Genomic DNA, 20209 nt, shown 5'->3' on the forward strand with positions numbered 1-20209 from the left:
TTCTAAATCTGGCCCACGGACAATCTGGGAATCAGTGTGTTTTTACATGAGTAGAATGTGTGCTTTTCTTTAAAATGCATCTCTGGGTTATTTGTGGGGTGTAGGAAATTGTTCATTCCCCATCCCGGCAAATATAGTCTGGCCCCCCACAAGGTCTGGGGAACAGTGGACTGGCCCCCTGCTGAAAAAGGTTTGCTGACACCTGATGTATACACATGCACACACAATTTCCTATATAAAAACCATTTCAAATCTAATACAGTAGTACCTCTGGTTACATACTTAATTCGTTCCAGAGGTCTGTTCTTAACCTGAGACTGTTCTTAACCTGAAGCACCACTTTAGCTAATGGGGCCTCCCATTGTTGCTGCTGCGCCGCCACCATGCAATTTCTGTTCTCATCCTGAAGCAAAATTCTTAACCCAAGATAATATTTCTAGGTTAGCGGAGTCTGTAACCTGAAGAGTATGTAACCCAAGGTACCACTGTACATAGATACCGACTGGGATGGGGGGGGGGGAATCTAGTGGCTCACAGTTAGTGAGTCAAATTTTCCAGTTACAGAATGACCAGGTAGACTTGGCCACTGAGGAAACGAAACTTTATTTCTCCTCCATCTCACTCTGTTACTCAGAAAGGCATAAATATCACAACCAAACATCTTCCTTGGTGTGGTTTTCCTCTGTTGTGCAAGGGAGCCGGACGCCACAAACACCTCCTGTCAGACCTGCCTAAACATTTCTGAGCAGAAGGCAAGGCCCGAATGTTGCCCGATAGCAAACTTGGTTATGTTGCTTTCCTGTCTGTGACAACAATATTTTCCATGGTTAACTGCTCCTGCCACCCTATGCTCATCAGAAGTCGCTACAAAAGAGGTGAGGAGTTAATGGTGTTACGGCCATTTGCATTTCTGCCTCCTCTCACAATGGCTGCCTCTGAACTGGTACAGATTCCCCTCAAATAATCCTGATAACTGTAATTTGCTAAGGGTGCTGAGCGTTGTTAGGAGACCCCTGTTCCTCCTCATAGAGCTACAATTCCCAACGTTCCTTGGGAAGGCAGTTGATGATGATGATGATGATGATAAATTATTTATACCCCGCCCATCTGGCTGGGTTTCCCCAACCACTCTGGGCGGTTTCCAGCAAAATATTGAAATACAATAATTAATCAAATATTAAAATCTTCCTTAAACAGGGCTGCCTTCAGATGTCTCTTCTAAAAGTCAGAGAGTTGAACCCAGAAATCCCTGGGTTAAAACTGACCGAAAGTCCAGAGGTAGCATTGAAGGACTTGCTCGCAAATTTATTGGCAGCTGCACGAGTTATCGCTAGGAAGCAGAAAGGGCAAGGTGAATATAAAATGGGAGAATGGTTTAAAGAGGTGTGGCATGTACCTATTAATGTTAAATGAACATGTGGTGTTAAGGTAAGATGGGGAATATGCAGGAGAAATTATTTTGAGGAGATATGGAAGGTATTTGTAGAATTTGTACTGTTAAAACAGAAAGGGGTCAAAACCATCACGAGAGGTGTTGAAATTTTGGGAGGTTGGATAGTTACAATGGAATGGTTTCGGTGGTGGGGTGCACATTTTTATTTTTATTTATTATTATTACTTTGTTAAAATAATAAGAAGAAAAGAAAAGAAATCAACTGCCAGAGTTAGGACAAAGACGAGGGTTGGAAGGAGACGAGTTTTGAGCATTGCAGTTGGCTCTGGCGTGTTCTGGGGGTGAAAGCTTTCAGTCTGTAAAAAGCAGCAAGCTGGGCAGGGGGACAGAGAGCCAGGGCTGATTTCTGCTGGCATCCAAAACTGTGTCCATGGGAGAAGCAAGGCCTTCTTGGGGTACTATTGCTGTAAACTCCTCCATCGTGGGCTCAGGTTGTGTGTATATATGTGTCAATAAACCATATAGCATAAAGACAACACAGTCTCCGCTGTGCCTCGTTTCCAAAGGAAAGACGAACCCTGGGCAAGCAGAATCTCGCACAACCTCGGAGATTGGGGTGCCGTGTAACAATTCATTTCCACAACAGCTGTGAGAAGGAGGTCACTGTTTCCAGCTTGAAGTATGGGGAACAGGGACCTTTTGCTGACATCGCTTGCTAGCTCTAGAAGCTGAGCTGGTGTTTCTTGTTAGTTTCTGTTTGCCACTGAGCAGCTGCTTAGAGTCACAGTACTCTGTTTACATTCCAGAGACCTTCCAGGCTGTTGGAAATCTCACGGGAGGCGGGATGTGACGTTAGTGGTTTCCTGTTCCTTTGTTCTTTTGTTGTTTCGGTTGCTCTCTGCTTTCACAGAGAGAGGATGTCTTTTCTGTCTGCGTAGCGAGAAATAAAACCCTTTGCCATAAATCTCATCACTTCCGCATGCTGCTGGAAACTCTGCTGTATGGGGGAATGTGCCTTGGCGCCTCATCAAAGGCTCAGGTTGTTAATTATTCGTCGGGAGGGCGATTCCGGAAGATGAGCTTTATCAGCTTGGCCGAGCGGAGATCCCGACATTTATATCCTCCCACCCTCGCAGATCAGAATCCAAAAAGCTGCCGCAGCATGTCAGAGTCTTTTGATCCCAGCCCCCCGCCACTTCTGATACTCGCTGCCTCGTTCTTTTCTTAGGTCCTCGAAGCAAGATTTAGCTGGGCATAGCAAGCGCCTTCCTGTTTCGTAAAGAGTGGAGAAACTGTTATTTGGAGCACAGGCGGGCAACTTCAGGCCCTCCAAGGCTCTCAGTACGGCCCTCAGAAATCTCCTCAGGCCACACCTCCTCCCCTCTGACCACACCCCCTTTCCCAAGGCCAATCCCCTTACTGACACTATCTCATATCCGTTTGGGCTCATTTCCCCAAATATACCAGCCTCTACTGCTTCTGGGCAACATTCTGAGGGTCACATGCATGTAGTGGTCGGGTCAGAGGTCAAAGTGGATGGAGCCACAAATGCAAATTTTATTTTTGTTTATTTTCTACACACACATGCCCCTCTCAATTCTCTATTCAGACACTGGACTCAGCTAGATTGGTAAGGAAAAAAAGAGTTTTATACGCGTTGTATATGCATTATAACAGTGTGACACCAGATGGCGCTGTGGAGTTCCGTTTTTTGCCAACGTGATTTCTCATATAAAGTTTACAACGCTTCCTTGTTCTCAACGCTTTCTTGATGTGGCGATATCCAGCCATTGTCTGGGTTCAATGAGACATTTCAGCCAGGCAAAAACGCTCAAGGAGGATTCAAAAAAGGACATGGGAGGGGTAAGACTCTGAGAAGAGTCCTGGGGGCCAGGTGCAGAGGTCTGGGGGTCTGCATCTGGACCTCAGGTATGAGACTCCTGAGCTCTGGAACATCATCACTGCTCTTCACAAGCAAGATAAGCTAGGCTGAAATGTCAAAAAATTGTAAATTCTCCTTTCCTTTCTCTGCACTGCCTCTTCCTTAGCCCAGTTGCACTCGCTTCAGTTCATGTCCAGGTGCAATTCAAAGCACCACCTGTTGGGGGCGCTATAGCAGTGGGCTTCCTGCATTGACGGGCTGGCCTGGATGACCTTGTGAAGTCCCTACAATGTATATCACATATGAAAGGACCCTCAAAATCTGGAGACGTCCCCCCTTCGCCATCTCCAAAGAAAGAGTCATACCTTTTTTACCTCTGAAGATGGAGGTTCAGAGTCCTGGTATTGGGATCCTTGGGGAATAAAAGAAAAGGAGACAATTAGAAATAAATAAAAGAGCTAGAGGGGACATTCTTCTTCAGCTGCTGTGAGGGCCAATATTTTTTGCCAACTGCAAAAGGGATAGGGAAGATGCTCCGTTCGGTTCAAACCTACCTAATTTGGATTTCCCAAAACAGGGGGCACGCCCCCGCCAAGTGACTCCACGGAGGAGGATGTGGACCTCCCAGGAGGAACTCAGGAAAAGTCCAGAATAACAGCTGAGAATGCATCATGGGAGACCTGTCCAGGGCAGCTTCCTGTTCTTACAGATCCTAACAGATCCCACTGAGAATCCCACCAACAGAAAATGTGCTCAGTCCACTTGTGGTTCCTTGCTGCTTTTCCCTGGAGCATAATTCCTGCCTGAAAATCCACTACTAAAACACTCAAGTCCAGGGAACCTCGGGTACAGGGGCAAAATGGCCTCTCTGCCTGGCTTTTGGGCTCTCCTCCTAGCCACGCCTTCTCTCCCTAGGCCACACCCCTTACCAGCTTGCTTCACAACCTCATTGAGTGTGCTTGCCTAACTGGAATATGTAATTTGAACTCTGATCATGCCTGGATGGAGGGTGGTGGGGTGTGAGTTTGTGTAGAAACTGATCTACTACGCAAAGGGGGGGAAATTACCATACTTTTCTGTGTATAAGACTATGGGGTTTTTTTACTCTAAAATGTGCAAAATTGGGGCTTGCCCTATACACGGGTAGTGCAGAGGGGATTTTTTCTCAAACTGGAGTCCCCCAAAATAGGGGCGTCTTATACACTGAAAAATATGGTACAGTGGTACCTCAGGTTACATACGCTTCAGGTTACACACTCCACTAAGCCAGAAATAGTGCTTCAGGTTAAGAACTTTGCTTCAGGATGAGAACAGAAATCGTGCTCCGGCGGCAGCAGGAGGCCCCATTAGCTAAAGTGGTGCTTCAGGTTAAGGACAGTTTCAGGTTAAGAACAGACCTCCTAAACGAATTAAGTACTTAACCCGAGGTATCACTGTACATTAATTGCTCAGCCACTTTTGCCACTGGCCCTCCCACCGCTTGCAAGTGGCCCCCGGAATATTGCCCAGCAGGAAAAATGGGGCACTGAGGCTGAAAAGCCCCACTGATTAGAGTGTTGGTCTATGACCTGGGAGAGCAGGGTTCAAATTCCCATTCAGCCGTGAAGCTCACTGGTTGTGACCCTGGGCGAGTCACTGTCCCTTAGCCTAACCTATCTCACAGGGTTGTTGTGAGGACTTAGTGGGGAGGAAGAGAGTCATTAGCACTGCCTTCAGCTCATTGGAAGAGGTGGTCTATCAATGTAATACCGTATTTTTCGCCCTATAGGACGCACTTTTTCCCCTCCAAAAATGAAGGGGAAATGTGTGTGCGTCCTATGGGGCGAATGCAGGCTTTCGCTGAAGCCTGGAGAGCGAGAGGGGTCGGTGCGCCTTGAACCCTCTCGCTCTCCAGGCTTCAGGAAGCTATCCGCAAGCCTTGGGAGCCCGCGGGAGTACCCGCCGGTCTCCCAAGGCTTCCGGAGAATTGCCTGCATGCCGAAGCCCGGGGCACACTGAGTAGCGTGCCCCGGGCTTCGGGCAGATATCCGCAAGCTTGGGGAGACCAGCGCGACTTCCCGCCGGTCTCCCACGGCTTGCGGATCGCAGCCTGTTCTGGGGGCTGGGGTCGGGGGAAGCTTGGGCTGGGGGGGGGGAAATAAATTTTTTTCTTTATTCCCCCCCCCAAAAAAACTAGGTGTGCCCTATGGGCTGGTGCGCCCTATGGGGCGAAAAATGCAGTAAATTAAATAAACAACAAAATAAAAATAAACGTGGCCCTTGAACTTAAAAAAAAGGTTCCTAAGTAATGCCTGACTTTAAGAGAGCCTGAAATAAAATTTAAACACTTGTTGTTGATTTCTTAGGACATGGCTGCTGATATTACCTAGCCTGGAGCGGCTGCATCGAATCCAAAGGAAGCTTAAGAGAAGCATCAGCAGTGTCAGAACAGCCAGGACAGACAAGGACACTGAGAAGCTGAGACATTTGTTGTCTACGACTGCAGAGGAAGCTGTAAAAGGGAAAGGGAGAGAGAGGGAGGGAACAGGCAGACATTACTTAGCAACTGCTGTCACTGACACAGAGCAGAAGAACCCCATCATTTATATTTTGCTTCATTGTGTTACTGGAGGATGGGTGGGGTTTGCATTCCCTGAACTGAAGAAGCAAAAATATCCTGCAAAATCCGTACTTTCCTGAATTTTGCAATGCGGTTCCCCAGCCGAAAAAATAGGCACGTTGGGAGAAAAGTGTGCATTCAAAGCATATATTTGTGGAAACAATGTCTAAGAAGGAAATATATGTGGGCAAATGGCTTGCCCAAAATGTGCATACAGTGGTACCTCAGGTTACATACTGTCAGAGCTGCTTCCAGATCCTAGCTCACAGAGGATCACGCTAGCCAGCGGTCACTTGTAAAAGTCTTTTATTGAGTTACAGTTTCCATTCTCAAGCTGCTGCGCGCAACTCTACGTCTTAAGGGTTAGACCGGCGAAGCTCCGTCTGAGTCTCCGCCCCCTGTGCACCAGCTTACTAACCTAGCCTTACTCCACCTTTTCCGCCTGACCATTCTTCTCTGGGTCCCTCTGCCCCCCGGGGTCTCTTCCTTCCGGGATTCTTCTGACGCTGACCCCCCGGACCCTCCTGTCTCCTTGCGCCGGGCTTTAGGACCTGGCTCCCTTTCCGGGCTACTTACTGCGCCACCTTCCTGTGCATTTGAACTTGGCGCGCGCGCCCAACCTTCCACTTTCCGCTTAACCGTTTCTTCGCTCCCCGATGGAGGTGTGGCCACTCCTGACTCGTGCCCTCCCTCCTGTTGTGAGCTGCCAGCGCTTGATACCTGGCGCCCTTCCTCTCCCCTGCTCTCTGGCGGTGACGCTGGTCCCGATTTCCAACTGCTCCCCTCTGAGTCCCCTCTGGCCCTTTCTTCCTGGGGTGTCCCCCTAGGCTCCCCCCTTGCCCTGGCCACTGGTGCTCCTTCCTGTGAATCTTCTGATTCACTGGAAAGACTCGGAGATCTCGGGTCGTCGTCATCACTCATCTTTTCTTCTGCCTCCTCCCCCTCGCTCTCTGTTTCCTCCCTTGCCCTTGCCTCTGCTCCTGAACCCCTGACACATACGCTTCAGGTTACAGACTCCGTTAACCCAGAAATAGTGCTTCAGGTTAAGAACTTTGCTTCAGGATGAGAACAGAAATCATGCTCCGGCAGCGCAGCGGCAACGGGTGGCCCCATTAGCTAAAGTGGTGCTTCAGGTTAAGAACAGTTTCAGGTTAAGTACGGACCTCCGGAACAAATTAAGTACTTAACCCGAGGTACCACTGTACATACTAGAGAAAAGCATGCACAAGAAGCATATGTTCGTGGAAATATCTCAAGGAAATGCAGCACATTTTTTGAGGGAATTGCTTCCCCCAAAATGTGCATCTTAGGAAAAATGCACACTAAAACGCTGGCAAGTTTCAATGAGGAATTTCTTTCAAAAATGCAAACTAATAAATGTGTGAGAGGAACTGGACTTATGACTGGAATATAATAATAATAATAATAATAATAATAATAATAATAATAATAATAATAATAATAATTTATTATTTATACCCCGCCCATCTGGCTGGGCTTCCCCAGCCACTCTGGGCGACTTCCAAAAGAATATTAAGAATAACGAGAAGCTGTCAGAAACCAATATTGAAACATTTGTCCGTGTCTAGTTTTATGGGGAAAGAAGGAAGAAACCACTATTTGCATCCTCTGTGTAGTGCACGGGTCTATAAATTTGATGCATCGCACAGAATAATGCAAACAAAGGCCATTTATTTTTCTCCGCCCTCTTTTGGAAATCTAGAACACAATCAAAACGAGAGTTAGTAGGTTATTTCACATACAGAAAACCCCAGTTCAATTCCTGGCATCTCCAGGTAGGACTGGGAAAAGATTCTTGTATGGCCTACATGACCCTTGAGGTCTCTTCCAGAGCTACAAAGCCATTTCCGCCCTTGAAGGAGGTGGAGTTGCGGGCTTCATGAGCCCAGCCCTGTGCGATTGGGGGATTCCCGGCCGCGTCATCCCCTGGCCAGCCAATCGGCTGGCTCTGGGGGCGTGGCCTGCCCTACTTAAGGAAGGACGCAGCTGGGGATCTCCCTCTTTCCCTGTCTGCCAGCTCTTCCTGCTTTTCCCACCCTCCCGCCCTTTAAGGTTTTTGTTCCTTGACCTTGCTATGGACCTCGGTTGGTCGCCATTGAGGGGCCTGGTAGGAATTTTTCCACTTGGCAAATTGGCACCAGCCACTTGGATTTCGCCTGCCTCGTAGCAAATCGTCACAACTTTCTTGGTATTGGCGGTTAGGTATTGTTCTATAGTTGGAAGAGGGGAGGAAGCGGCATCACCTGCCCCGCATATTGAAGGGTAGTCCAATAAAGGATTCTGGGGGGCATGGCCCTATCTGAAGACTATGGAGGTGAGGGCCTAAGGCACCCCCCCGAGTGGTGACCCCAGGGGAGTTCCTAGTTGATGTGAATCAGCAGGACTCCCCCTACAGGTGGTTAACCCTTCCCGGACATCAAGCAGACGGGCTGAAGTTGGATATACAGTGGTACCTCGGGTTAAATACGCTTCAGGTTACATACACTTCAGGTTACAGACTCTGCTAACCCAGAAATAGTACCTCAAGTTAAGAACTTTGCTTCAGGATGAGAACAGAAATCGTAGTCCGGTGGCGCGGCAGCAGCAGGAGGCCCCTTTAGCTAAAGTGGTGCTTCAGGTTAAGAACAGTTTCAGGTTAAGAACAGACCTCCAGAACGAATTAAGTACTTAATCCGAGGTACTACTGTAGTCCGTTAGGACCAATGCCTAAGCCAATACTGCTTATCACCTGTAACCAATAAAGTTGTGGCCTTATGGTAAAGGGACCCCTGACCATTAGGTCCAGTCATGACCAACTCTGGGGTTGCGGCGCTCATCTCGCTTTATTGGCCGAGGGAGCCAGTGTACAGCTTCTGGGTCATGACAGCCACTTCAGGTGAACCAGAGCAGCGCACGGAAACGCCGTTGACCTTCCCGCCAGAGCAGTACCTATTTATCTACTTGCACTTTGATGTGCTTTCGAACTGCTAGGTTGGCAGGAGCAGGGACCAAACAACGGGAGCTCACCCCGTCACGGGGATTCGAACTGCCAACCTTCAACCAGCAAGTCCTAGGCTCTGTGGTTTAACCCACAGCGCCATCCTTAATAATTGTGTCATGTGTCTTTATTTCCACTGGGGGGGTGGGCGGGAACTCGCCATGCAATTCTACGATTCTTTGATTCTATAGCTTAGCATAACGCAGCTTCCTCTGTTCCTAAGAACCAACGCGTGAAGATGACTAGCTAATTTTGTCAACGAGGGCAGAGGGTGACGTGCCGCACCACCACTCACCCGCAGGGAATTCGGCGTTCATCCTGACAGCGGTGCCTGAGGAGTTGAACCTGACCTCACAGGTGAAATTCGCGGCACTCGCGTTCAAATCCAGGGGGACGTGAAGGACACTGACGAACGTCCAAGAACCGCGGTTGCTTCTCATCAGCAGCATCTCTGGACGGAGATGTCCAGGAACGTCCCAGGACACTTGGACGAAGCTGGAAGCGCCGTGGACCATGCAAGCCATTTCGTTGCTCTGCAAGATTTGAGATGCTTCACGTGGAGCGGACTGCAAAAGCGTCACCCAGGTGCTCTGGGTGTAGCTATCTGTGTGTGTTGAGGGGAGCGAAGCAGGGAGTTCAGGAAACAGCAACAATGCAGTTCTTTATTATTATTATTATTATTATTATTATTATTATTATTATTATTATATTCACATAATATACATTCTTTGCAACAGACAACTCCAAAATAAAATCATATATAGCAAAACTGTAAGTCTCATGTTTTCAATTACACTCCTTTCCAATACCTTTACTTCCTATTTCTTGCTGCTTTCTGCTTTCCTTATAGAATCTTTATGGAAATTTAAATCTCTTAAATCCTATACCAATCTTTAACAATTTCAATTAATGCCTTCGCCTCCCTTCCCCACAACCCAGTACGTCCCTCCAACCATGTGCGATCTTCTTTGCCTACTATTATTTTTGTTATTGTTGCATTACTCGCTCTATTTGTTATTCCATCCTTCATATAATATTATCCTATTTCCTTGCTGTAAGGGTTGTGCTGACAAGCTAGCTGAGATAAAGCTCCGAGCAAACAGCCATCTCTGTATAAAGATTTATTGCTAAGCTTCAAAGCAGTTACAAGAGTTCAAAAGCACACTTCATCTCTAGGAGTCAGATGAATCGTCTGACTTTTTTTACGCCGTGCCCAGCAAGCCCATTTCCTCTGCTCTGTGAGTGGCTGGTTCCTGGCACTGGCGCCCCCCTCCTCTGAGGTGGATGAGAAGCTGCTGATTAACGGCGTAGGCCAGGGGTCTGCAACCCGCGGCTCCGGAGCCACATGTGGCTCTTTTACACCTTTGCCGCGGCTCCGGGGCGGATACTAGCGAGGGGAGGAGGCGCATTGTGCGCCCCGACACTCCCCACTGTGGCGGGTGCTGTACTGGCTGTGACGTCGCATGGGGGTGGTGCGTGTGTTAGTCACGCACCGTCCCGACGTCACCTTCCCGCCCGCTGTCAGATCGCGGCTCCGGAGATATATTTGTTTTAAATGTCGCAATGGTTTTGCGGCTCCCAGGTTTTTTTCCCCTTCGGAAACGGGTCCAAGTGGCTCTTTTTGTCTTAAAGGTTGCAGACCCCTGGCGTAGGCTCTCTATAAGAGCCTCTCTTCCCCCTCAGCTCTTTCGCAGCCTCCAATTCCCTGACACTTGCACCTTTTATATTTTTGCATATGAATTTTTAAGCTCCTGCACCGACTTTTTCCATGTATTCCTTAACGCATTCCCATTCTTTATTAATTTTTTGATTAGAATAGCCTCTGATTGATGCCGTTAATTTTGCCATTGGTGGCCATGCCACAACTGCAGCATGATGATAACCTTATATTTTTTATGTCTATAAGAGATTGGGGAAAGGGTGCATCAAAATGCATATAATAATAATAATTTATTATTTATACCCCGCCCATCTGCCTGGATTTCCCTAGCCGCTCTGGGCAGCTTCCAGTGGAATATTAAAATACAATGATTCATCAAATATTAAAAGCTTCCCTAAACAGGGCTGCCTTCAGCTGTCTTCTAAAAGTCAGACAGTTGTTTATTTCTGATGGGAGGGAGTTCCACAGGGCGGGCACCACTACCCGCTGCTTGGTTCCCTGTAACTTTGCTTCTCGCAGTGAGGAAACCACCAGAAGGCCCTCGGCGCTGGATCTCAGAGTCATGGCAGAATGATGGGGGTGGAGACGCTCCTTCAGGTATACTGGACTGAGGCCATTTAGTGCTTTAAAGCTCAGCACCAACACTTTGAATTGTGCTCGGAAACGTATTGGGAGCCAATGTAGGTCTTTCAGAACCGGTGTTATGTGGTCTCGGCGGCCGCTCTCAGTCACCAGTCTAGCTGCCGCATTCTGGATTAGTTGTAGTTTCCGGGTCACCTTCAAAGGTAGCCCCACGTAGAGCGCATTGCAGTAGTCCAAGCGGGAGATAACTAGAACATGCACCACTCTGGTAAGACAATCTGCGGGCAGGTAGGGTCTCAGCCTGCGTACCAGATAGAGCTGGTAGACAGCTGCCCTGGATATAAAATTGACCTGCACCTCTATAGACAGCTGTGAGTCCAAAATGACTCGCAGGCTGAGCACCTGGTCCTTCAGAGGCACAGTTACCCCATTCAGGACCAGGGAGTCCCCCACACCCGTCTGCCCCCTGTCCCCCAGAAACAGTACTTCTATCTTATCAGGATTCAACCTTAATCTGTTAGCCGCCATCCATCCTCCAACCACCTCCAGACACTCGCACAGGACCTTCACCGCCTTCACTGGTTCCAATTTAAAAGAGAGGTAGAGCTATTATATGTGATAATAGCATAAAAACTCCATTGTGGAAAGATCTCACCAGGGAGGCATGACTTGTGCCATCCAGTTTTAGGCATCAGGCAAAGGCTTTTCGCTCCTCCCAGGCGATAGGTCCCTTTACAAAGGGAACTCTGGGGACTCTCTGCAAACTGAAATGCCCCAATCTCCAAAATTCACACTTCTTTGAATTTTGTGCTGCACTTCAAGCAAAACATTCGTGTAAAAAAATGTGTATATGAGGGTGAAAGCATGCACAAAAATGTATAAATATGAGGCAATAATGTACAAAAATTAACTTCCTTAGGGGAAGTTGCACACAAAAATATGTGTGTTGGGAGAAAAAGACACTAAAATGCTGATGAATCCTCATTGGGACTTGCAGTCGAACCTTGGAAGTCGAATGGAATCCGTTCCAGAAGTCTGTTCAACTTCCAAAACGTTTGGAAACCAAAGCGCGGCTTCTGATTGGCTGCAGGAAGCTCCTGCAGCCAATCAGAAGCCCCAGAAGCCCCATTGGTCGTTTGGCTTCCAAAAAAAGTTCGCAAACCGGAACTGTCACTTCCAGGTTGCAGCGTTCGGGAGCCGAAAGGTTCAACTTGCAAGGCGTTCGGGATCCAAGGTACGACTGTATTTCCAATAAAAACAAATTACAAACATGGCAGCTGAACTTAAAACAGATTGATAGGTTTCGCCCACTGTTAGTAAGGAGACAGTATAGGCTTTGAACTGAGAAGGAGGACTGTGGTGGTAGAAGAGACTCAATATCCCTCACACTCCAAAGCTCAGTCTTTTTGCTTCCTTACCTCCAACAACCAGTGAGGACCCATTGCTGAAAGTCAAGGTGGGATTTCTCTTTGCGCACATATACAGGCCAGAATCTTCCTTTTGGACCAGGGTGATGGCCAAGACCAGATTTTTTCCTTCTGCCTTGCAAGCAAACCTGCCTCCATCTTCCTTCCCTGAGCATTTTTTAATTAAACGGGGTGTGCCATCCTCTCTCCTTTTATACCAGCTGAAGGACAAGCCTTTGTCTTCCACGCTTTCTGTAGAAAAGCACTCAAGTTGGGCTGGGCTCCCGGTATCCACAAAATGGAACGGCTCCGTCTGCTACAGTAAGAGTAACTGGACTGGTAATACTGCTGAGAGAGGGGGGAAATGATGAAAGAAGGAACGTTGCAGTTGGGTCTTGTCTCCTTTCACACAAAGGGATATTCCCTAATGAACAAAAGCAATCTTAAGTATAGAAAGCTGGGAGGCTTTTTGGGGGGTGGGGGAAGAAAGCGGTCATTGTCTTCTTGTGCTGTATAAGTGACAAAGGGGAGCCACACCCCTAGTTTAAGTTCATCGGTTATCTTTTCTCTTAGGGTGGTTTATCATACATAATAATAACCACTCTGGGTGGTTTCCAACAGAATATTAAAATACAATAGTTTATTAAACATGTTATGTACTGAGTTGAATAGGATCCAAAATGCAGCAGTCTGATTGGTTCTAGAACAATAGGCTCCAAAATGCAGCAGTCTGATTGGTCCTAGAACAATGCAGCAGTATGATTGGTCCGCAGGAGCCACCCAGTCCAGCTCCAGGTGGAAGTGAATCCACAACCTGATTGGCCTACAGGAGAATCCCAGAATTCACCAATCATGTGTGTAAATAATGTCTGTAACTATTGTGTAAATAATGTATATAAAGCAGATATTGTGGGGGAACTTCCATTCCTCCTCACCACTTTGAGCTGAATAAAGAGCATGAAATCCACTCTCAACTCCGAGTATATTTCAAAACATTAAAAGCTTCCCTGAGCAGGGCTGCCTTCAGATGTCTTCTAAAAGTCTGGTAGTTGTCTTTCTCTTTGACATCTGGTGGGAGGGTGTTCCACAGGGCGGGTGCCACTACCAAGAAGGCCCTCTGCCTGGTTCCCTGTAACTTGGCTTCTCGCAGCGAGGGAACCTCCAGAAGGCCCTCGGCACTGGACCTCAGTGTCTGGGCAGAACGATGGGGGTGGAGACGCTCCTTCAGGTATACTGGACCGAGGCCGTTTAGGGCTTTAAAGGTCAGCACCAACACTTTGAATTGTGCTCGGAAACGTACTGGGAGCCCGCGTAGGTCTTTCGGTACCAGTGGTCTATGTCCATCCTATCGGTCTTCCCAGTGTCTAGTTACGATATTTAGCTGCACACTCTTTCCCCCGCAATGTCTATGACAATAGTGTCTCATTCGATCTGTGAAAAATGCTCTATGAATCGAAAGTGGAGACGCTATATGTACTTTTCCGTTTATTTGTTTTGTAGCACATAAAGAATTTTTTTTAAAAAAATAAAGACTATTTTTAAAAAGTATAGAAAGCTGGTTACCCCTATTCCAAATTCCATTCAGGAGGAATTTGACTTATACTACCTTTTTTGCTGGTGATGTTCTGCCAGATTGTGGGGTCCTGAATAGCCACATCACTGGAAAACACCTGTCAGGGAACTGACATCGGAGCGAGAGGCGAAGGGGAGGCTCCCAGATGATGCTGGTGAAGGACCCAGCAGCAGGGGGAGAAACAGCTCAGTAGAGGGGGAAGCCAATCAGCGCAACACCAGGGATAAAGGGGGGCAGATGGGGGAATCGGAGAGAGGGCTCCAGGACTCTTCACTGGACATCAGTGAGGAGAGCCCAGGTCCTCCACTACCCACGCCTTCCCTGCGCAGAAGACTTCCGCGCAGTGAGAGGAGGAGGAGACTGGGTGTCAAACAACTTTTATGTTGGAAGAGGTTCAAGAAACACCCACTGACGGATTCTGCCAGTGACTGAGGCAGCCGCGATGAGAAGGGGCTGCGCAGTCAGAAAGTTTTAACAAGGCAAATTAACCAAGAAGGGCACCAGTTTACACACAAGTAACTCATACCCATTACAACACCTTTTTGGGAGTCTTAAGCCAGAGTAAATTTAAGAATGTCGGCTGAACTGGGGTGAGGGCAATAGTATGTCTCTGATTTAGCCAGTGCTTTTTTCTTTTAAAAATGTTTAGAAGTACTCTCATTTTGACTCAAGAAAATCACCATTTTATAGTTCAAATCGGGAAACATAAATACAGTAAATGGACAAAAGTACAAAGATTCACAAAATGTTTAGGAGTATGCGTACCCCTGTGTACCCCCAGAAAAAAACAACAACACTGGAATCTGCTGAGGTGAAAAACTTACACCAGCTCAGTCAGGAAAGCCCAAGCTCCACCAAACCGAAATTCTCTAATCCCAGTGGATCTTGGGTTTGGATTGTACTGTCAGGCAGAATCCGTCAACCTTGGCTCCCCAGAGAACATTGAACTACAGATCTCATCATCCCCAGCCAGTTCAGCCAATGGTCAAGGATGATGAGAGTTATAGTCCAATGATACCTGGGGGTGCAAGGTTGAATAGGGCGGATCTAAATCTATTAGTTGTATTTATTTCGGAAATTTGTACCCCCCCTGCTGTTGTTAATGTTTTCAGAATGCCCTTAAAAACAACCTAAAACCATTGAAAACCAGTCTTGTACGTGTGTGTGTGTGTGTGTGTGTGTGTGTGTGTGTGTTAAAAAAACACTTGCTGGTTTTATCAATATTTTGATAATTTTATTATGCCTACTGTTTCAAAAGTCTATTTTCATTGCTTATTTTCATTGCTTAATTTATAATTTTATGTAAACTATCTTGCTTTTAATTAAACAATACAGAATCTGATAAATAAATATTTTTTCAAGTACCTTAAGGTCCAAAGTTTTAAAGAAGTTTTGTTTCGTTTTTAAGCAGTTCTTCTGCATAGGCTATGACTGTAAGAAATGTATATGTCTTGTGGTTTCTCAAGACTAACAGGGGTTTTTTGGCAAAAGGGTTTGTGGACTACAGTTCATCAAGTGTTATACTCGGAGAGGGGGAGATGAGAACAGAGTGGGGTGAAAAGGTAATGAAATGGAAGAGTTAGTCTATTGCTTTTTGATGCAAAGCTCAAATAAATACAAGATAAACCGAATGACCTTTCACAACAGCAGCAATAGGAGATAACATTATTCTGCTAGCTGTGTTCCAATAATTCTTTGTAAACCACTTTGAGGGCTTTTAAAAAACCATCAAGTGGTTATAAATCTTATGAAATCAAATAAATAAATGCTTTAACAGCTACAAGGGGAGAGAGAACCCTTGTCTCAACCGAGTCCTAAACTAATAGGATCAAATTTGCCGATTGGATGGAGAACGGTAACTTTCAGGCTTGCAGCAGGGTATCCTGGGAGAACATTCAACACACACACCCTGATCCCACCCCCCAGATTAATAACAATTAAATGATTCAGATGAAACGCATAAGTCATTACCTGTGCAGATCAAAACGAGGCACTGCGGGAACTGCATCCCCCAAAGTCGTCAGCTGCGCCCAGGAGCCCCGAGCCAGCGTTTGAAACAGCAACCTCGAGAAAAAGGGTCTGAGATCATCCTGACCCCATTTCCTTTGTCAAGAAACCCAGCCTCTGCGTGGGTGGTACAGTTTGAGACCAGGTGGCTGAACAGAATAACAGTGTGGCTTCACAAGTACAGTGGTACCTCGGGTTACATACGCTTCAGGTTACACACTCCGCTAATAAAGAAATAGTGCTTCAGGTTAAGAACTTTGCTTCAGGATGAGAACAGAAATAGGGCTCTGGCGGCGCGGCGGCAGCAGGAGGCCCCATTAGCTAAAGTGGTGCTTCAGGTTAAGAACAGTTTCAGGTTAAGAACGGACCTCCGGAACGAATTAAGTACTTAACCCGAGGTACCACTGTAGTCATTTGCTGAATGTGGATCGGTTCCAGGGCTTGGACGCAGTCAGTACCGGATTTACGTATAAACTAAACAAGCTAAAGCTTAGGACCCCATTCTCTTGGGAGCCCCCCAAAAAATTAAGGGGGGGGGGACTGGATGTACATTTCCAAAATATAAGATAAAAAAACAAATAAAATAAAACCTACATGCAACAACAGTGTTTTGTGTTGTGTGGGCTCCTGTGAGGTAAGTCATGGCCCCTGCCTGCTACCCTGCTCCCTAAAATATCCCTGGTTTGCTCCTTTCTATATAGGGTGCCTACATTCTGCATGGACTTGTTGCAGGACAACATGTGTGTTATGTACTGAGTTGAATAGGATCCAAACTGCAGCAGTCTGATTGGTCCTAGAACAATAGGATCCAAAATGCAGCAGTCTGATTGGTCCTAGAACAATAGGATTCAGAATGCAGCAGTCTGATTGGTCCTAGAACAATGCAGCAGTATGATTGGTTGGCAGGAACCACCCAATCCTGCTCCAGATAGAAGTGAATCCACAACCTGATTGGCTTACAGTAGAATTCCGGAATTAGCCAATCATGTGCAGCCCATTGTGTAAATAATGTATATAAAGCAGATACTGTGAGGGGACTTCCATTCATTCCTCCTCACCACTATGAGCTGAATAAAGAGCATGAAATCACTTTGCGACTCTGAGTATATTTCAACGTGCAAATGGCTTTAGATACCTATTTGGTTCATAAATTACCATATAGCATATATTCAACACAAAAAAGTGTCAATTTGATGTTGACAAAGGACAGCTGGACATATAAAGGGCCCCATTACCTTCAGTAGCTTAGGGCCTCATCAAACCTGTATCTGGCCCTGGACACAGTGAAGGCTTTGGGTCTTGCAATTTGCTGGGCCGCATCACGGAACAGATGCCAACACTAGTTGGGGTGGGGTGGGGTGGGGTCTCCCCAGTAGGGATGTGGGCGGAATGCAATTCAATTCACATCTGAAGGCAAATCTATCAAATTCACAATATCTGGAACCAGGTGAGACCTAAAACACAGCCGTCTTCCAAGATTTGCCCTTGTCGTGAATTTCGCACTGTAGTTGCGCAATGTAGTTTTTAAAAAACTAACAAATTAATGGAAATTATGGATTATTTTTTATTATTGGGTGGAATTCAAGGCTGCGCTCTTCCAATAGTTCTGCTTGCCAGATGGAACAATTCTTCCCTCTCTTTCCCTTGAATGCTGTTCTGGGGTGCGAGGTTCCCTAACCCCCGTGAGGTAATTTGGGGGGGGGCACAGAGGGGTGGGCTTCCACTTATGGGCCTCATTAAGTGAATCCCACCCATTTCTATAAAATAGTGAGGATGATTTTTTTCTTATTAGTCATTTTTTTGTGAGAAGCAACATACCAAAAGCCAGCACCTACAGAATAAACGCTAAAACACATTCATATTGATATGAAAAGGGAGGCTTAAAACATCCTCCTCACTGAAGGAGGCCACAGATAATTTAACAGCGTGGTGGAAAAGAAGTGTAGTTTTTTGTGTTTAGTTTTGTTTTGCCTGGCATCTAAAATAGATAGTTGGAATTTATCTTCATGTAAACTGCTTTTGATAGGGTGTTTTGTTTGCAATCAAGCAGTGTATAAATTTTATTAGATATGAAGTAGCTTTGAATCTTTTGTTGTTTATGGTGGCTAACAAATAATTTACGGCAGATCCACACCATACAGTTAAAACACTTGACGTCTCCTTGCAGAGCTATAATTCCCAGCACCTAAAAAAAAAAAATCTACAGTTCCCAGGATTCTTTGGAGGAAGTCATGCACTTGAAATGTGCATTTGGCGTGCCTGGCGTTACCACCCATCCTTCTTTTCTCTCTCCGCTTTCCTTTCCTTTTGTAGGGAAGTATAGTCCTGGGTTAAACCACAGAGCCTAGGACTTGCCGATCAGAAGGTTGGCAGTTCGAATCCCCACGACGGGGTGAGCTCCCGTTGCTCGGTCCCTGCTCCTGCCAACCTAGCAGTTCGAAAGCACGTCAAAGTGCAAGTAGATAAATAGGTACCCCTCCGGCAGGAAGGTAAACGACGTTTCCGTGCGCTGCTCTGGTTCGCCAGAAGAGGCTTAGTCATGCTGGCCACATGACCCGGAAGCTGTACACCGGCTCCCTCGGCCAATAAAGCGAGATGAGCACCGCAACCCCAGAGTTGGTCACAACTGGACCTAATGGTCAGGGTCCCTTTACCTTTACCTATAGTCCTGGGCTACATTTTGGAGTTCCTTGTTTTGCCATCCTCCTCTTGACTATTCCAGCCTTGATCTCGCTCTCCAGAAAGCACTGTGCCAAAGGTGATGGCATTTGTAAGACCTTTCCTTTCCAGCCAGCTATTACGCAAGGCAACATAGATGAACTTTGTTTCGCTTTCTTCCTTGCAGGGGATGCAAAGCAAAAAAGCAAGGCATATACTTAGGAGGAAGATCCCTCAGGGAACTGACATCCTCGCCTTCTTTTTAAAGATATATTGCTTCTTGTTTGGGTGGATGGCTTAAAATGATCAGCGGCAGTCTGCGTTTGGAAAACATGAAATTATATTTGCACAGTATTATTACTATTAATAAGGTTGCAGTGTTTAATTTATTAAGGGGTTATATTAAATTAATTTTAAAAGAATTTATAGATAAATGAGGCGTACCTGATTACGGTAATTAGGCTAGACATTAGGCCAGGGTTGGGCAGGTAGTGGCCCTAGGGGTGACAGAAAGAGGGAGAAAAAAAGGTTGGGAGAAAAAAAGGTTGGGAGAGAAGTGGCTGAAGCAGAGAAAGAGAAAAATGGCAGAAAGAGTGCTTTTCATTTAAGAAACAGACACAGTAAAATTAAAAACTAGCTCAGCCTCCTTTGTGAGGCTATCCTTGACCTTTCTCTTTTCATCCCATTTCAGTTACGCAGAAGTACGTTTCAACAACCCAAATGTGGTCAGACTGTGTCCTGATAAAAGTTTGCCTTTTTTTGCAGAAGAAGGGAATAGGCAAAGAAAGAAAACACACCTCAAAACTTAGTATATTTTTTATGTGCTAAGTTTTAGACGGCTTGTATTAAACACAACCTTTTTCATTACAGTACTCGGTAGGGTTTCTTGCAACTCTGTGCCTCTCAGGGGGCGAGAAACATTTTTGTGGGATTGCATTCCCTTCAGTCTTTTTGGGGGGTCATCTGTTGGGTGGGTGTGCACATTCTACTGCAATGAAATGAAAGCGTCTCACCATGAATCTATGGAGGGTGAAAAAATTGCTTGTTATACTGTGAGTCTTCCCTCCCCCCAGATTGATATATTCCTTTTGTGAACCAAATCAACACTGCTATCACCAACAGGCAACAGATCTAAACCAGACCAGCTTCGCTTCAGAAGCAATAAGATAAAAAACCGAAGTCTTAACGGCGCAATATTTCCCTGACGAAGAACCCTGTGAGGTCAGAAGGCTTGCGAAACTTTTAAAAGCAAACACTCCTTTGCGGCAGCGCACCCTCCCATTATTCCCTCCCACCATGGGCTGGTTGGTTTCCCGCCTTCTCTTCCCACCCCTTTTGTTCCCCCGCCAGCCAACCCACAGCTCCCGTGGGGTTCAAGCGCCTCTGCTCACTCCTCCTGATTGGCTCCCCGCCCCATGGCCCGTCCTCATACGATGGAGAAAGCCAATCCA

The 20209-nt window shown here is 46.4% G+C and overlaps 2 protein-coding genes and 1 long non-coding RNA gene across 9 annotated transcripts in view; 2 read left to right on the forward strand and 1 right to left on the reverse strand.

Annotated features, from left to right (window-relative positions):
* LOC310694556 overlaps nucleotides 1-20209 on the forward strand; it is a 66549-nt gene that overhangs the window by 19962 nt on the left and 26378 nt on the right. The window lies entirely within an intron of this gene.
* On the reverse strand, nucleotides 1582-20014 carry LOC310694532 (uncharacterized protein). Of its 7 annotated transcripts, XM_083477671.1 has the most exons (8): nucleotides 19491-20014; nucleotides 18575-19391; nucleotides 16065-16324; nucleotides 12533-12868; nucleotides 9168-9476; nucleotides 5641-5766; nucleotides 3641-3687; nucleotides 1582-2662 (listed from the first exon to the last, which is right to left on the reverse strand). In XM_083477671.1, exons 4-8 carry the CDS (start codon nucleotides 12591-12593, stop codon nucleotides 2618-2620), a joined length of 588 nt encoding a protein of 195 aa, XP_083333797.1. In that variant the 5' UTR covers nucleotides 12594-12868; nucleotides 16065-16324; nucleotides 18575-19391; nucleotides 19491-20014; the 3' UTR covers nucleotides 1582-2617. The 7 variants fall into 7 exon arrangements, with proteins under 7 accessions (XP_083333797.1, XP_083333800.1, XP_083333801.1 ...); XM_083477674.1 differs by lacking the exon at nucleotides 18575-19391 and having other exon boundaries at nucleotides 19772-20014; XM_083477675.1 differs by having other exon boundaries at nucleotides 12533-12865; nucleotides 18761-20014.
* FDPS (farnesyl diphosphate synthase) overlaps nucleotides 17475-20209 on the forward strand; it is a 29113-nt gene continuing 26378 nt past the window's right edge. Inside the window, exon 1 of the mRNA XM_083477636.1 lies at nucleotides 17475-17547. Within this exon, the coding sequence (XP_083333762.1) occupies nucleotides 17490-17547 (58 nt within the window). The 5' untranslated portion in view covers nucleotides 17475-17489. The remainder of the gene's footprint in view (nucleotides 17548-20209) is intronic.

Source organism: Podarcis liolepis (assembly GCF_965112155.1).
Source record: "Podarcis liolepis genome assembly, chromosome: 15".
NCBI lineage: Eukaryota > Metazoa > Chordata > Lepidosauria > Squamata > Lacertidae > Podarcis > Podarcis liolepis.

Excerpts from the sequence above, each read along its gene's own strand:
- LOC310694532 (XM_083477674.1), bottom strand. The coding sequence starts at position 12,593 with ATGTGCGCAAAGAGAAATCCCACCTTGACTTTCAGCAATGGGTCCTCA. Across the intron at positions 9,477-12,532 it reads GTCCTCACTGGTTGTTGGAG|ATAGCTACACCCAGAGCACC; the intron begins GTAAGGAAGCAA and ends CAACACACACAG. Across the intron at positions 5,767-9,167 it reads GAACGCCGAATTCCCTGCGG|CTTCCTCTGCAGTCGTAGAC; the intron begins GTGAGTGGTGGT and ends TCCCTTTTACAG.